Raw genomic sequence first — 18,648 nt, forward strand, 5'->3', positions numbered from 1 at the left:
GAACCTACATGTGTAACAGCCCTATTCTTTGAACCTTTTCTGGGAATCCAGAGCCAGCCTAAACTTTTAGTGAACATCCTGAGGCAACTCTGTATTAAACTAGAGTTTACTGGAAAAACCCAGTTGGGACCATTTCCCAAGGAGCTCAGAATAGCCCTAGGGATGGACTCATGGTTGCCCTATAATCTGGCAGTGGCAGCAAAAGTAGCATTACTCATAGATATCATAGAGATAATTCACTTGCTTCTAGATCCGTGGTTTAATTCTCTCAATTCTTTTTTATTCAACAACATAAAAAATATTTTGCCACTGTGATTTTCTAATGTCACATTCTGAATATTATTCTATACCAGTGACTTCATCTCTGTTATATAACCTATTTGGTAAAGTTATGCTGACAACTTTAATGAGGCAATGTCATGTGATAAATGAATTTTCTCTGGTGACGGATGTGGACATTAGCAACTCAATATCATATGTTAGGGCAGTGGAGAATGGGGAAGTCTGGGAGTATCTAATCAATTCTTTCATGTAGGTCTCGTATCACTAAGTAGAATTTGTTCTTTCAAGAAGTTTCTTGATCACCTCTGAAATAATAAAAAATTTATCAAGGTCTTAACAAAACTTACAAAACTGAAAAGTTGCAAGCCTATATCAAATTCAAAGCCAGGATTATTTTTAATCAGTGAAACCTAAATCCTAAGAAAGAACCAGAAATATTTTCTTCAAAGACACTCAGGCATCATAGGCATTACTACAGCAATAATAGGCATTGCTAAGCCGTGAAAATGAAAATAAGGTTTCCTAGAAAGTTAGGATAGAGATGGTATTTAATCTGCATTCTGGCTAGGAAGATGATGACATGCACCTTTTCAGCTTTTTCCTAAATAGATTTTTTCCTCAACCTATTCCAGACCATCCAGGTTTCAGAAATCAAGGGAACTTCGGGGTTTAGATTTTTGAACTTTTAAAATAAGCTCAGAGATTTAGCTTTTATTTGGTAAGCTCAACTGAAGTCTCAACAACAGTTAGTATGTTTTAGTCCAACGTGAGCTCATGAGGGGCATTCTGAAGGGCAAAACGTGGCACGAAAGAGTAAAAGTACAAGTGCCTCAGCCAGGGGCAGACTATGGAGAGGAACTTGAGGGGTAACAAAGAAACTAAAATGATTGCCTTGTGCCCTCTAAAACGGCTCTCAGCTAAGGGGACTGTGGCTTATCCCCAGTTCAGAAACACTGCTCTCAGTGGTTATCAACCTGGCCACACATTACAATCACCTGGAGAGTTTTAAAAATCTCAGTGCCCAGGCTCTATTATCCAAGACCAGTTAAATCGATCTCTAGAAGTAGGCTCAGACATCAGTATTTTTTTAAAACTGCTCAGGTGATTTCAACGTGCACCCAAGGCTGGAAGCAGTGCTCTAGCAACCAGAGTTCTTTACCTGGTCAAAACAGACAAAACTGGGGCACTATGGAACAATCCCTATACATCTAGGGTAGACCAATTTACTTAACACCAAATATCAAAATCATTGGTTATATATAAGTCAAACACCAGTTGTGTATATCTATCTAACTGACTGTAAATATGTAAAGTGACCTCAGAGAAGTATTTAAGGAAACTACACTCATATATAAAGTCACATGCCCTGTATTTGAATCTCAAGTCTAGCTGGGGGACCTGGGGCAAGGTAATTTAACCTTTCTGTGCCTCAGTTTCCTCATTTGTAAAGTCACATTAGGAATCCTACCTATCTTCCAGAGTTGCTGTGAGAACCAGACATAATGTTTCTAAAACATGCAGCACAAGGTTATAAATACAAATGGCTCTCAAAATGGTAGCTATTACTTCTAATTTTATTATTAGGTCAAAGCAATTAGGCAGGGTCACCTCTGTAGAGAAAAGACTTCTTAAATGCCATAGAAGTATAAGCTGGATGAGTTTAGGAGACAAAAGATGAGAGATCACCTAAAAGTTAAATAATAATCAAGTACCTAACAATGAATGCAACTGTTAGGTTGAGTGGATAGATAATTAAGGCCAGAGCAATGAGGGGCAAAAAATGTCAGGGATTGGAGGGCCTTATTTTAAGAGTTAAAGCTTTCGTATTTGAGAATAAAGACTCCCAAGAGTGAGATCCATTTACTATTGCGTGAGAATAAGGTGTTGAAGTCCCTTTAACCCTAGGAAGGATAACATGCCTCTAACTTCCCTTGTTACATGAGCGTGCTCTCAGAGCTCCATCATCTTTAATGAGATGGAGACACATCTGAAAAATACAAGATAAGAAACAAGGCCCCTTTGAGTCAAATTGGGAAAATGATATCAAACCAAGGAAAGCTGACACAGTCAGCAAACTGTAACCCAGCAGTATGCATTTGGGGAGCCTCCCGAAAAGAGACTGGAGGCTCCCATCCGTATGAACTCAGCAGGACACGTCCCAAAGAGACGTGCCTGGTATCAACTAGGCCTTCTTCCTATCCCAGGGGCAGTCTGCCCGTCATCCAATTCACCTGGGCTAACTGGAGGGCTATGGATTATTACTCTTTCTCAAAAATGCAATAATGTTGGTTAAGGCTGTGGTTCCCGAGCTAACTGTAAATCTTAAGTCTGGGAGTTTTCTTTTCTTTCTTTTTTTCAATAAAGATCGATGGGCCCTGACTCCAGAGATTCTGATTCAGCAGGTCTGAGGCAAAGCCAAGGATCTGTATGTTTTTTATAAAATGCTTCATACATGATTATAATATGTGGCCAGGTTTAACAATGACTATTCTGGGGGAGGGGGGGTTGGAGTCACTGAATGTGTGCAAAACACCACAGGATACTGCTAATCTTTAATCTTAGGAAGCTATGAGGATACCTCTGGAATGGTGCATGCCAGAAGTATAAGCTGGAACATGATCCAGAAGATGACAGGGCTGTAAAGGCTGGGGCCCCACTCTCTCAAAGAAGGCTTCTCAGAAACGTGCAAGTGTGAGGTAATATGACAATGGGTGATGGTTTCTCCTTTCTTTCACCTTTTTTCCAAGTTTTCCATAATGAGTTTTAAGTGTTTTCATAAAGAAAAAAAAAAAAAACCCACCTTAAAGGTAAACCAAACATCTGATCCCATCCAATGCTGGTGATGTTTGTGATGAAGCTTTAAGAATTTGCTATTACTACTGTGATTTACCACACATTTTTGTTTTTTCTTTAAAGCAACTTTGGCACTTCAGGAAAACAAATTAGCTCTCCTGGCTCATGTAAGCAACCTAAAATGTCTTTCTTCAAAGGTCAGCCTGAAGAGGCTTCTGTGGCCCTGCTCCCATCTAGGGAGAAGCTGTGGCACTCTACAGGGTGCGCTGCTGGCTGCTCAAGTGATGTGATGGTGTGGAAGAAGGCTTTTGAAAAAAATCAAGCTTATCTGGAAGGCTATAAATAAATTCTTGTGAGCACTACACCCACTTTATGCAAAACACTTGTATCAGTGTGAGATTAGGGGATTAGTAGTCTTCTGTTTAACACGAATCTTAGTCAAGAAGAATCCTTTGAGACCCAATATTTAAAAGACAACTACATTTTGCAAAATAAACTGTAGATAAAAGGACCATATCAGTATTCATACTCAAGACCATTCTATCAATGATCATTTTCATAAGAATAAGAGAACTGGCATCAGAAACTATCAGGTATAAGGAGACTTATCTTGTTTGCAGTACAGAAGTACTGGAATCTCCTTTTCAGGGTCAAATGACTTTGAAGCTTTCATTTAGAATATTGAAAAAGTACTATATAAAGTCAATGAGACCATATAAGGTATTACATATACTTAATTTTAAAAATTCAATCACAGCATGGCCTATCTCAACAAATTTATTTATACATTTCAATTTCTAAAATAACTTGAACAGTTGTGACTGAGGACATGTGTAAAGTTTAACTAATCAAATAGCACTTTTCTTTTTCTCAGACTTTTTCCAGTCTGTTCCACTTCACTAACCTTTAGAGTTGTAATGTTAGAGTCAGATATGTGAGCTGACGTTAGATTCTCAAGAAAAGGATTTTGAAATTTAAACAAACCCAAGGGGATAAATTACTTTTTTGGGGGGAGAAACAAAGTGATAATCCCCATTTGCAGCTTTCGTAACTCTATGAAGAAGTAAACATAAAATAATACACATTTCTAAAGTTGATATTCTGGGTTTGTAAAACATGGCCCTGCACGAGCTGGAGGGCCTCTCTTTAATCCAGTGTTGGGCTCTATTGTGTTCTGGCCACAGTGCCATCTTCAGGTCATGTGACCTCCAACCTCAGGGCCATTACATATGCTGAAATACCCAACTGGGCACACATTCCATTCTCTTTATGTGGTTAATGCAGGCACAGTCCCTTGTTTTGGCTTCAGATCATTCCTCCTTCCATCTCACTCTTTGTTTCTAGGTTTAATTCCTTTCCTCCTGAACTACAACCTTCAGTAGTTAAATCTCAGTAGTTAGGAGACAGAATACTATTCCAGTCTCAGCTTGACCACTTACAAACTATGTAACCCTGAGTAGTGCCTTTGTCTCTTTGAGACTTAATTGCCTCACAAGATTGTTTTGAATAGTAAGTTAGCTAATCTATGCAAAGCACTTAGAATAATGACTGGCATAGAGTGAATAGTCAACAAATATCACCTATTAGTATTATTTGTTTAGTATAAATCTTACTGTGACCTTTCTCAGTTCTTGTTAAAACGGGTCTTTATTTTTTCTTTTAGTTCTTTTTGGTATAGTATTTTATTTTTTTTTGTTGAGACACAGTCTTACTCTGTTGCCTGGCTAGAGTGCAGTGGTGTCATCATAGCTCACTGCAACTTCAAACTCCTGGGCTCAAGCGATCCTCCTGCCTCAGCCTCCCCAGTGGCTGGGACTATAGGCACGTGGCACCATGCCAGGCTAATTTTTTCTATATTTAGAAGAGACGGGGTCTTGCTCTTGCTCAGTCTGGTCTCGAACTCCTGATCTCAAGCAATCCTCCTGCCTTGGCCTCCCAGAGTGCTAGGATTACAGGCCTAAGTAAGCCACTGTGCCCAGCCTGAATTCAGTTTCTTCAACAGATATAGAACTATTTGATTTTTCATTTCTTCTTATGTCGGTTTTATTAATTTGTGTCTTTCAAGGAATTTGTCTAAATTGAAGTTATCAAGGTTGTCAAATTTATTGGGAAAAAGTTGTTCATAATATTCCCGTCTCACACTTTTAACGCCTATAGGATCTATAGTGATATCCCTTCTTTCATTCCTGATATTAGTAATTTGTATTTTCTCCTTTTTTACTTGATCAGTATTATTAGGAGTTTATTAATTTTTTTGATCTTTTTGAAGAACTAAATTCTCTTTGATTTTTCTTGATTCATTTTTTAAACAGAGAACACAAAATAAAAGGCCCCCTCAATCTCCTCCCTAAACATACTCCCCTCTTCCTCTTGTACCTGAGGTACCCACTCTCCTGAATTTCATGTTTACTATCCCCCTACCATTTGTATATTAAAGTAATGCTAATTTCTGCTACTCTGCTAGGATCCTCTCTTTACTTACCATGTTTCCTGCTTCTGCAGCCAGCCGGGCAGCATAGCGAGCTATAAGCCGGTGTTCCTCATCCAGTCGGCTAGGACTATCAAGAACACTGCCAAGGAAATAAAAATTCAACAGGTATCTATTAAACATCCCCTATTCATGCTCCATTCTTAGAAAGAATGGATGAAGAAAAGCTTGTAAAAAAGAATGATAACAAAAGAAATGGAGGCTTGGGTCATAGGTACTAATGGTCTTCTGAGATAAAAGGGGATTTGGAGAAATGATGAGGCCACACGTGTCATTCCTCTTCAGCAGCACATCCCCACTGCTGCCCCACAATCAAAGGGGGCATTTCTTTTTTAATGGAGGGACTAAGAAAAGACAGGGCACCCACAAAGTCTGGGACAGGGATTTCTAACCAAATGTTTTGAAAATGTTTTAGACCTAGACCTAGACTTTTTAGACTTAGATCTTGAATTCAAAAAGGCCAAGAGAAAACTAAAGTATCATGAAAAACAGAGGGCTGAGAAAAAGTATACTTGACCCTGGCTGAGGAGAAGTGGGGAACCCTGGCCAGGGCAGGCTGAACACATTATACAGGTGGAGAAGATTCCATGGGATCAAAGATTCCCTCTTAATGCCTCTTTCTCATTTTTTACTATGCTCATTCTACAACTATAGCCCCATCTCAGAGTGAATTAGTTTAATCTATTACTCTTTAACAAGAGTACCGGCACTCTAAAAATTTAAAGACCCCCCCAGATGGGACATCAGCTAATGTGGCACTTAGATGAAAAAAGAGTTCTTGAGTAGCAGGCTTGCTCTGTGTACACTGGATGCTAATATGGAACCTTTCGCTGATTCTGAAATAACTCACTAATTTGTTATGTCAAGTGCCATTTATCTATATTAAGGCAGTCCTTGATTAATAGGGACTATGGCTATATGATTCTCTTTGTTTAAGACTGGCAGATGCTTTAAGGTAATTGTGATGATGATGATGACTGACTGATCAGAAGTGGCTGTTGTGGCTTGCCTCTACTTTGGCCCTACATTCTTGGAGTTTCCAAAACCCCTTGATCAGAATTTAGCAGTATGACAAGAAATATGTAAAAATGTAAAGACATGAGTTCAATACTCATCAAACCTTGTTATAATTAATGAGGGGAATATGGGAAGGGTGAGGCTAAATGAATAAAGAGCTGTCTGATATTTTCATATATAGAACTGGCTGTATTGTTTCGAGATTTTTTCCCCCTATCTCTGTGGCTAATTCTTTAGGCTTAACATAGTCAAAGTTCAAGGATGAACTTTTTAAAATGTGCTATAAGTCTTCTGACTATGACATTTGTCAACTCTATAACTTCAGGTGTGCAAATGTCAGTCTCCAGCATGTATAATCGTCCTCTCAAAAGATGATCTTGTAATAAGAACATGCTACCATCAGTTGGCTTTAATACTAATGGGTCAAGGTCCTAAGGTCAGAGATGAACTATAATATTTGTGCCTTAAAGGTATCTGTCTGAAATAAGAGACCTAACTTTGTCTTTTAAATAAAAAAACAACAAAAATGAATATTTAACAATACAAGTGGATAATAGTATGGAGGGACTGGTAGCCTATGAAGTCGGGCCTAAAGTGGCTGACCTCTCTTATTTGGTAAGGGATACAAGAGTTTCCTTTGTACAAAAGAGCTCCTTTTTCTCTATCACATTCCATCTCCTTAGGAAGGTTAATCCTATTTGTCTATACATGAGTGTGGATGACATGGCTGCTTTAATTGGCTATGCTTTCTAGCCAGAAACTAGAACCGTGTGTTGATGAGAGGTTTTGAGGTCAACGAAAATTATCTGGGGGCAATTAGAAAGGCTCCTTATTCTTCTGTTTGAGTTGACGTTCACTTTCAGAATAGTTAACCAGGAAGTTTCTGACTTCTTCGAGGAAGTGTGAGGCTCAGTTCCTTAGACTATAAATCACGCAGAGATGCAGTACTTACTTACCCACTCATCATATTCTCCCAGGGCCACTCATCCTATTCTCCTACTGGTCACCCATTTGTGCTCTGGGAGCCTAGGTAAGACTTGAGGACCTGAGCTAAACCTACCATAAATCTTCTTGGGCTAAATTACCAGGTAATGTCAAACATTCTACTGTTATTTTTTTTTTTTTTTTTCAGAGTCTCACTGTGTTGCCCCGGCTAGAGTGCCGTGGCATCATCCTAGCTCACAGCAACCTCAAACTCCTGGGCTCAAGCGATCCTCCTGCCTCAGCCTCCCGAGTAACTGGGACTACAGGCATGCGCCACCATGCCCGGCTAATTTTTTCTATATATTTTTAGTTGTCCAATTAATTTCTTTCTAATTTTAGTAGAGACGGGGTCTCGCTCTTGCTCAGGCTGGTTTCGAACTCCTGAGCTCAAACAATCCGCCCGCCTCGGCCTCCCAGAGAGCTAGGATTACAGGCATGAGCCACCGCGCCCGGCCTCCACTGCTATTTTTATCATGGAAACTTTTAATCAGTAAGGGCAAACATAATTTGTCCTGCCTGGGGTGAAACAACTCTATTCCTAGAGACTAAGAGGCTGGGACAGAGTGTACAAAAATCATCTGTTGGATAATGAGACACTCTTGCTACATTGCACAATTATCTGCCCCTTCCTTCCCTCCTATAGGGTAAGCCTATTAAACATACTTGGGATGTTAGAGAACCTACAATTTCCCTAAGGCTTTAGGGATAGGTTAAATGCCCCAGAATAATGTTATTTAGTCATACTGGGAAAACTATGGGAGGTGGTACAATGCATAATATTAAAAACAGTCCTTTTCATATGTATATTTCCCCACTGATTATTAATTTATTCTTCTATTACCATGGGGAGTAGGAGTGAGGTCAGATGACTTCCCCAAGGAACCACGGCATGCTATGGATAAAACTAAGATAAAAATTTAAGGCTCTAGCCTCTGTGTGTAGGTTATAAATTATGTTTTTCTCTCTAAGAATAAGAATCTCAAAGCAGGGTTTTACAAGTTGTTTGGCATTATGACTCCTTTTTGCTGTTAGGGGGAGGGATGGTGTTAGTTATTTAAACTTTACCTGTCATACTCCCTGAAGAATGGTGATGGGTGTGGGCATAGAGCGGGCAGGAGGCTTAGCGTCTGCCTAAATGGAATAGCACTTTGTTCGGTACTAACTCTTTAAAAAAAAGAATTAACTTTACCATAGTTAACAGTTATCAAATGTTTTTCCATAACGACCCACTGAAGAATCAGTCACATTCCCATATTAACAGTGAGTCACTACCATGGTAGTTTTCAGGGTAAGGGGTATGTGGAGCCATTATAATATATAATTATTATAATAGGAGGAGGTATATATAGTTTGGGACAAAAGCCCCTCAGATGACAATGATCCAGTACCACTGCTGGGAATCACTGGTATTTAAATAACCAACAATGATAGATTTCTGCTGGGTGATGGTATCAAAGCCCCCAGATTAGAAAAAGTGAGCTATATGTGGGTTGATCAACCTTTGAATGTCAATAGAAAGATTTCATTATTTAGGTAAGAATGAACAGGAAGAGGCTGCATCAAATAACTCTGTGAATATTATATCTTTGGAACTGCAGATCTTTCTCAGAGGTTTCTATACTCTTTAGGTGTAAGCTTAAGGAAGTGAACCCTGGTTTAAGGGAGAATTTCTGACTCTGTTTAGGTAAGTGCCTGGGCTTGGCAAGGCTCCCTTTCTTGTAGAAGCTAATGCTTTACCAATTATTTCAACTCTGCCAAACATAGCTGGTAGCTGCTCAAGAAAAACCCCACATGCAGAGATTTTTCCAGCTGGCAACCCCAGGCAACACAGCTCTCCCTCCCTCTGATCACCCCCAGGCTACCCGCCTGCTGCTGCTGCACCACCACTGACCGTGCACAGTGCTGCAGACGGGCCACATAGGAGGCTATCAGCGCATGCTCATCGGCCAAGTGACTGGGTATATCCTGGCTATACTGTAACCTAGGAACAATGGAGGCAAAGACAGCAAGGGTGACACAAACACAGAAGAAGAAATGAACATGGATTAAAATGAGCAAATGTCAAAGAAAAACTTAAAAAATAATAAATCATGATAAAGAAAACAATAAAAAACCAAAATGCATAATGGAATATGATATTAGACCATCAGGTATCCGTCTTGCAAATCCTTGAACAAAAGCAGTCCTTTAGAAATGGCTCTGGCCGACTGACATCACAGTCCTTGAGAAGGACTTCCCGAGGAGTCACCAGGAGCTTTACTTACCACTTTTGTCCAGGTTTGGGGCTCTGTGATGGATGTGCTTGTAAGGCAGTGGCCTCTGGCAGGACAACTGAGGCACAGTGAATCTATTAAATACACTACAACCCCCTAATGTTATGCCTTTATAGCTTTTCTCTATATTGAGAATTTTCAGTATTATGTTATCAAGTTAAATATTTTTATTTCTATAAGGAAATAAAATAGTCTTTAGCATCAGACTATTTTCTCCCAAATAATTGGTACTTGAACCAAACTCGTTAGAATTGTACAACACTATTCATTCTGAGTGAGGCTTTCTCTTATAGATATTTGGAAGGTCCTTAAACATGTGGTCTTTTTTAAGTTTTTACTACAGAAATGTTAAAATCTGCACAAAAGAGAGTAATCTAATGACTACCCCTCATGAAACTTGAATGAATATCAACATTTTGTCACTTTTGTTTAATTTATTCTTCCTTCCCGTGACTTTCTATGCAGGGAAGGGTAGCTAAAGCAGATCCCACGCAGTGATTTCACTTGGGAGTACTGGAGCCTGTACCTCTCTCAGATAGTGAAAACATTTCACATTATCTCAATGCCATTATCACACCAAAAAAAATGACAAAAATGTTTTAATATCCCAGCCCATTTGAAAATGTCAAGTCTTAAAAAATGTTCTTTTATAGTTAAAATCAAGATCTAAACAAGGTCTCCATTTTGCATTTGGTTGATATGTTCTTTTATGTTTGTATTTGATTGATATGTTCCTGTTTTAACCTATAACCATTCTCTCTTTTCCCTGTTTGTTTTATGTCATTTATTTGTAAAGAAACTAGGTTATCTTGTAGACTACCCAACATTCTGGATTTGACTTGTTTCCTGTGGTGTCATTTAACTTGTTTCTCTATCCCCTGTAGTTAGATCTAGATGCTTGCCTACAGTTTTTGCTTTTACAGATGCCCCTCAGCTTGTGATGGAGTTACATCCTGATAAACTCATCTTACGATGAAAATATTGTAAGTTGAAAATGCATTTAATATACTACCAAACATCCTAGTTTAGCCTAGCCTACCTTAAATGTACTCAAAACACTTACATTTGCCTATAGTTGGGCAAAATCATCTAATTTTATAATAAGGTGTTGAATAGCTCATGCAATTTGTTGAATACTACACTGAAAGTGAAAAACAGAATGGTGGTATGGGTACTTGAAGTACAGTTTCTATCACATGTGTATTGCTTTTGCACCATTATAAGTTGAAAAATCCTAAATTGAAACATTGTAAGTTGGAGACCATCTGTATTTTGGTTTTGATTATAGGGAATATAGTATACTTGTAAATCAAAAAGGAAGTACATAATGGAATGGAATGTAAATATTGACCAGTAGATTCAGATGTTATTGGTCAACATCTATCCATTATAAAGTTCTTCATCAATTTTTCACCTAATGGGTTTACCATTTACTGATGATTCTTGCCCAGATTCATTGTTTCATTAGGGGTAACAAAATGCTGACTTTTCTAATTTTATGCACTTATTAACTTCCTCTATTTGTTTATCTTGAAATACTACTCATTAAGGAAAGGTAAAACAAATGGTTGATATTTCCCATTATTTAACAACATTCAGAACAATGAGTTAATGCACTAGTAACATCCAATGGTTATCAAAGAATTTTTAAGTATCATTATGAATTCACGGATTTTTATATATCTGATGTGCTTCAATTCATTCCAATCATCTTTTGGATGCTCAAATTATCCTACCATTGGCCAGTGGGAGCCTCCTGTGTTCTTTTGATATTATCCATTAGACCTTATTAGCTTTCTTCCTTTCTGGCACAATAAGATGCCCCAGTTTTGTCTTGTATCCTGCCCAAGACTTGGAATCAACCATTCTTCTCAGGATCCCTAGTTCCCTTTACTGGGAAAGAATATTTAGGGACCATAATTAGGGTACTAAGGTGCTCACTGTTTCTAGACTGTCACTGCTTTTGAGCTAGGAAATATACATTTTAGATTGGAAAAAAATAAGTTCTTTCAGTGCTCTCAAGGTATCATTCCATTTTCTTCTGGCTTGCATTGTTTTTTGTTTTTTTGGTATAAATTAATGGGGTATAAGTGTAATTCTGTTATATGCATAGATTGCTTAGTGGTGAAATGAGGGCTTTTAGGGTATCCATCACCTGAATAACATACATTGTACCCATTACATAACTTCTCATCATCCAACTCCTCTGACCCCTGCACCTGCCAAGTCTCCACTCTCCATCATTCCACACACTGTGGCCATGTGTACACGATTTGGCTTCCACTTATAAGTGAGAACATGGCTTGTATTGTTGTTAATGAGAAGTCATCGATAATTCTTATCTTTGCTTCCTCATGTGTAACATGTCTTTTTTTCTCTAGCTGTTTTTAGTATGTCCTCTTTATCACTGGTTTTCAGCAATTTGATTCTGACGTGCCTTGGTATGGTTTTCTCTGTGTTTATCCTGCTTACACAGAGAGCTTCTTATATCTGTACGTTTACAGTTTTTGTCAAAGTCGTAAAAATTTATTTGAAAATTTGGAAAACATTTTTCCTTAAATATTTTTCTCTCTCCCCTTTCTGTTAGACTGCTTGACATTGAAATACAGGTCAACAAGGCTCTTCACTTTTCAGCCATTTTTCTCTTCGTGCTTCACTCTGGATAGTTTGTATTGCTACATCTTTAAGTTTAGTGAACTTTTGTTCTGTAATTTCTGATCTACTATTAAATCCATCCATTGACTTTTCCTTTTAGGTATTATCCTTTTCAACTACAGGAGCTCCATTTTTTTTTTATTTTAAAATTTTTATTGAAGTAGAACATGTATGCAGAAAATTCCTATTTATATTTACATTTGGTTCTTTTTTATTTCTTCCATTTCTCTCCTTGTTATGTTCGTATCTGCCTTTACATTCTTGATATTGTCATGGCATTCTAAAGTCTATGTCTGCTAATTGCATCATGTCTGTCATTTCTGGCCCTGGTTCTATTGACTAATTTTTCTCCTGGTTTCAGGTCCTGCATTCCTGCTTTTTCCTATGTCTTCTAACTTTTTACTGCATGATAGAAATGGTGAATTTATGTTGTTAAATGTCTGGATTTTGTTGTCTTCCATTAAAGAATCCAGTAGTCAGTTAATTTACTTGTGGACCAGCTTGATCCTTTTGAGGCTTGTGTTTAAGCTTCATTAGTACATATTTAGAGTAACCTTTATAGAGGGCTATTTTGGCCCTGCTCCTAAGATGTGGCCTTTCTGGGGCCTTTACTGAATGTCCCAAGTATTCAATGATGTCTTTTTACTCTGATTGGTTAGAACTCAAACATCTGTGTGAACTCAGGTAGTTTTTCTGTGTTCCATTCCCCACAAGTTGTTCTTTCCCAGGAAGTTGTTCTTTACCTGGTCTTGTCAAGTCTTGTTCTATGCAAATACAGCTCAGTTTTCAGCCAAGGACTCAAGGGGACCTCTATGCAGATTTATGGAGCTCGTCCTCTGCACAACTTCCTCCTCTCTGGTATTATGCCTGGGAAATTCCAGCCTCCCCAAACTCCAACTTCTGTGTTCTTATCTCAGCAAGACTGCCTTGCCCTGCCTGTATTCTATGCTAGAGCTTGGCAAATGCCTCCAGGAAGGAAGCCTGAATAATCATAGGGCTCTCCTCCTTTGCTTTCCTTCCCCCAGGGATCAATCCTACACTACTTATTGTCTAATTTCTTTTAAAAAGTTTTTTCTTATATCAGATCATTTTTCTAATAATTTGTAGTACAGACTGATTGGGTAGGAGATCAGATGTGGGATCACTAAAGTGGGAGCAAAGGGAAGAAGGCCCAACACAAGAGTCAGGAAACCCAGGAAGGAAGGGACCAAACATCAGCTCCGCACTGGAATTTAGGGTTACTTCAGTCACTTGGAATCCCTTTCAGTCCAGTCTGTTTCAATCTAAACTTCAATCTACTTGTTTTTCTTTTTCATCTGCTAAAATGTAAGGCTAGGAGGGATAAGACCACTGTCATCTTTCTCATAGACTGGTCTCCAAAACTTCAAATAAACCAAGACACCTGAAGGAAGATACTACACAGAAGATCTAATAGAAATGCTATGTGAGAAGCTCAGAGAGCCTTTCAGTGACCATTACAATAAATATGCAAAGCCAGCTGATTCCAACAGTAAAATATAAGACAATTCTCTGACTTTGGAAAGTCCTGATTGGAGAGGTGTCAATAGTCTTGTCACAGCGGGAGAAATTTGTGATGGGACCCACCAAGGGAGCAGAAATATGTACAGAAAGATTCTAGTTAAAATCTAAACACCCAGAATAATCAGTCACTTTAGCAAGAAAACCCTTTGTGAGCAAATACAGGATAGGGATTAGCACTGAAAGCGGCATTTTAAAGTAGAGTTCTTGTAGAAGACAATGGCTTTGGATCACAGTGTGCCACATTATGTCCTGTTATATCAATGTAATATGTAGAAACACATTCATTAATGTGCAGTAAAACATATTAACTGGTTTCTAAATGCCTGAGACTCTCAGATCCACAGGGCAAGAAATGTCACTCTTCTTTAACATGTGATCCTGTAGCACACCATAAATAATTCTCAGAGCAAGTAAGTTCCTTTTCTCTTCTGTCACTAAGAAAGCCACAATGTCAAGGCATTAGTGTGGAGAGATCTGTCTGGATTATCCCTCCTCAAAGGACTATAACCTACACAGAGGGAAAGGAGTCGGGGGAGACATCCTCATGACAGCTCTCTGCCCTATGGGCTACAGCCTGATGCAATCAACTCTGTTCCAGAGCGCAGTCTGTGTCCTCACTGCATTACAAGCTAATGAGAAAAAATCATGCTGTCCAGTGAGAGCCTGTGAGAGAGACAAATAAGCCCACTGATGTGCCAGGTTCGCTACAGCTTCTCTGTAGAGAGTAAGGACAGGATTAAGTAGCTGGAGTGACATGGGGCTCTGTAAGAGCCATTCACCACCATTCACCTTCCCTGCATGAATAGGCCCAGAGGAAACTCATCTTGATGAGATGGTGAGGTGATGAAGTTATCTAAATTTGCCAAATGACCTCTTTCCCAATACTAAATGCATCAAAAATCTTTGCCAAATAGAAATCATAATGAAAACTTACGTAGTTCTTCTGCTTTCTCCCCCCACCTCTCCCCTCCATGTATCATGTACGCTTTCTCTTGAGTAAATAAGCTCAGTGAGGTAAGGGCCCCCTATCAATCAGGTCTAGTACATAAAAGACTAGTCATCAGTTTGGTTTTCTACAAGACAGTCACGTGAAATGCAATGCAATATTACACGTATATATAACATATATATAATAGAAAAATAATAGCTTTCTTATTTCTCTGCTCTGAATGGAATAAGCAGGCAATGTTATAAGATGTTATTTATTTGAAATATTAATAACTGAAACAGAAAATCCCTTTCCTAGGAAATGAAGCACTGATTAAGGGGTAGCAGCAGCAGATCTGGAGAGAAGGAATCAATTAGTTTCTGGATAAAGCCTGGGGAGTCCTCACAGTCAAGGAGCTTATCATCTAGAAAGGCATAGAACAAACAGGTAACCACAATACAACGGTGTGTACAAGACACTCCAGCTCACAGAGGAAGAACACTTAGTATTATTTTAGGGTGCTAGGGAAGGCTTCCTGGAGGAGTCGAGGATAAGTCAAGAAGGAAGAATCAGATGACAAAGAGAGGAGGTCCAGGGGAAAGGATGGGGAGGCACCACAGGCAGAAGTGGCACCGCAGCCCCCTGCTTGGGGGGCTTTTAAGCATGGATGCCGAGCGGAGAGAGTGGGATGAAGCGGGGCTGGAGGGGCTGGCAAGGGTCAGCTCAGAAACAGTCTTGTGAACCACACTGAGGAATGGGAACTTCATCCTGTAGAATTATGCTGCCACTAGTTACACAGGGCTACTTAAATTCCAATTAAATAAAACATTCATTTTCTCTGTCACATTAGTCACATTTCAAGTGCTCAATGGCCACATGTGACTAGTGGCTCTGTACTGGTTAGCACAAACATTTCCATGCTATTAGAAAGTGCTGTAGAAAAGAGCCATTGGAAAGTTTTAATCAGGATAACATAATCAGATTTGCACTTCAGAAAAAATTCCTCTGGTTGCAAAGAAAAGATTGCACTGGGGGTGAAGTGGGGAGGAGACTGGAGATTTCCTAATAAGATCCATGAAAAAGTTAAGAACTGTACCACAGCACTGATTTGCTTTAAATATTTGCTTTACTAGCTGAAGTAAGCTGAAATATTTTAATAGTTTGATATTAAAAGGAGTAAAAAAAAAATCTGTGGTTAAACATAGTAGGCCCAGGCTGGATCACCATGGGGATTTCACCATTGCTACAGAAATCATCATCTGAAGCAAGGCTGTGGTACACCACCATCACTTGAGAGCAGCAACTACGCTGAGTCAGCTTCTAAAAAGGAGATAGGGTCAAGAGGCATTTAAGTTAAAAGCCTCCAGAGCACATGTAAAAATGTGTAAAAAAGAGTAAGTATGTGTGTGTTCATGTGTGTATCAGAGAGAAACAGAGACATACATGTAGTGAGAGGAAGAGTATGCCACGGGTGGGGGTGGAAAAAGTAAGTGTGAGTGTGTACAAGTGTATGTTCTATTGGTCATTTGTTGGGACTAAGTATTTGCATGCCCTTTGCTGGTATGAATCTGAGGTAGCTGGAAGAATATGAATTACAAAAACTCGTGCTATGGTCTGGTTCCCTGGTGTCCCACAGGCACCCCCAAGTCAACATAACCTTGCTATCTTCCTGCCCAAATCTTCCTCCTGTGTTTTGACCAAAAGTACTTTAATTCAAGCTACAAAGAAATCTGGAAAATTATCCACCCTCTTCCTCAGCCCTCTACATCCAAAACCTACAAAGCCCATCTTCATTCCTAGTATCCCAGCCATCTCCATCTGAACATGACAACACTGAACTCACTGTTTTTCTCCCCAAACCTGTTCTTTCCACTCTGCTCCGCTGACAGTGCATAATGGATGTGACCCTGGGTCACGTTCAGGACCTCCGTCCAGTGAGAGGAAGAAATAACTTATTGGTTACTATGCTTCTGTCAGCTTCAATTTTTCAAACTAAGGTTTCTAAGTATGGACTTGGAAATACTCAAACTTTGTTTGTACTAATCTGAGTTAGAATTGGTGAAAGGTTTACCTTAAATGCTTGAATGGAAACAGAATCTAATCCCAGCCTAGAAGCAGCTGAAAACTGGCAGTCTGCCCAGGCTATCAGATAGGTTTTGCAAATCTGCCAGCATCGAGGACACCCTAAGATCATGTGTTAATTTTCACTTACTCTGCTTTTCTGTCTTTCAAAAAAAATTGGAGAAAAAAATTTTTGTGTTGACTTGAGATTCTTATAAAGAATTAATACATGCTAGTTGTTTCTTAAACCCTCATTAATTCTTGCTTTGCAAACAAACTTGATTTTTCTCATTCCACAGGGAGGAAGAGTATCAGTGCACTGAGTCCACATGTGGATAGTTTCTGGCTTGACCAGTTTCATTTTACCTCCTTTCTCAAGATCCCTAACATCTCTGTTGTTCTCAATCTAAAAAATGAGCAGATTGTGATTTTTGTCATTCTACTATATTCTGTAGATAACAAAATAAACTCTTTATGTTGGCACCTAGGCAAAAAGCCATTTTAATACAGGCACACCTCGTTTATTGTACTTCACTTTATCATACTTCACATTTTTTTTTTTTTTTAACAAATTGAAGGTTTATGGCAACCCTGAGTGGAGCAAATCTATAATATAGGCACCATTTTTCCAACACCATGTGCTTACTTCATGTTTCTGTGTCACATTTGGTAATTCTCACGATATTTCAAACTTTTCATTATTTGTATATGTTACGGTGATCTGTGATCAGTGATCTTTGATGTTACTATTGTAATTGTTTTGGGGCACCATGAACATATAAGCCTATATAAGACAGCAAATTCAATCAAAGAATGTGTATGTTCTGACTGCTCTACCCACTTTCTCTCTTTATCTCCTTGGGCCTCCCTATTTCCTGATTTCAATAATATTGAAATTAGGCCAGTTAATAACCCTACTATGGCCAATAAGTGTTCAAGTGAAAGGAAGAGTTGCACAGCTCTCAGTTTAAACTGAAAGCTGGAAATGATTAAGCTTAGCGAGGAAGGCATGTCTAAAGCTGACATAAGCCAAAAGCTATAGGCCACTTTGGCCGAACAATTAGCCAAGTTGTGAATGCAAAGGAAAAGCTGTTGAAGGAAATTAAAAGTGCTACTCCAGTGAACACAAGGATGATAAGAAAGCAAAGCAGCCTATGGCTGATAGGGAGAAAGTTTTACTGGTCTGATAGAAGATCAAACCAGCCACAACATTCCCTTAAGCCAAAGCCTGATACAGAGCAAGGCCCTAACTCTCTTCAATTATATGAAGGCTGACAGAGGTGAGGAAGCTGCAGAAGAAAAGAAAAGAGGTTGACTCATGAGGTTTAAGAAAAGAAGCTGTCTCAATACAAAAAAGTGCAAGGTGAAGCAGCAAGTGCTGATGGAGAAGCTACAGCAAGTTATCCAGAAGATCTGGTTAATTCATCTCTTAACTTGGTCATGTTTCTATACTTCAGAAACAATTTTATACTGTGGCATCTTCTGGCCTTTAAAACCACTTTTCTTTCTTGCAAAGTACAAGTGAAAGTAAAAAAGCTCTAACTGGGCTGGGCGCGGTGGCTCACGCCTGTAATCCTAGCACTCTGGGAGGCCGAGGCGGGCGGATTGTTTGAGCTCAGGAGTTC

The 18,648-nt window shown here is 39.0% G+C and overlaps 1 protein-coding gene across 3 annotated transcripts in view; it reads right to left on the reverse strand.

The window, feature by feature from the left end:
- The window catches only part of DTNB (dystrobrevin, beta), a 273,847-nt gene that overhangs the window by 48,712 nt on the left and 206,487 nt on the right, over positions 1-18,648 (reverse strand). For all 3 annotated transcript variants that reach the window (XM_012652544.1, XM_012652543.1, XM_012652542.1), the window contains exons 11-12: positions 9,456-9,545; positions 5,558-5,645 (exon numbers count right to left, since the gene is read on the reverse strand). In XM_012652544.1, coding sequence (XP_012507998.1) covers positions 5,558-5,645; positions 9,456-9,545 — 178 coding nt within the window. The remainder of the gene's footprint in view (positions 1-5,557; positions 5,646-9,455; positions 9,546-18,648) is intronic.

The sequence above is a fragment of the Propithecus coquereli genome, unplaced genomic scaffold (genome assembly GCF_000956105.1).
Source record: "Propithecus coquereli isolate 6110/MARCELLA unplaced genomic scaffold, Pcoq_1.0 Scaffold39, whole genome shotgun sequence".
Classification (NCBI taxonomy): Eukaryota; Metazoa; Chordata; class Mammalia; order Primates; family Indriidae; genus Propithecus; species Propithecus coquereli.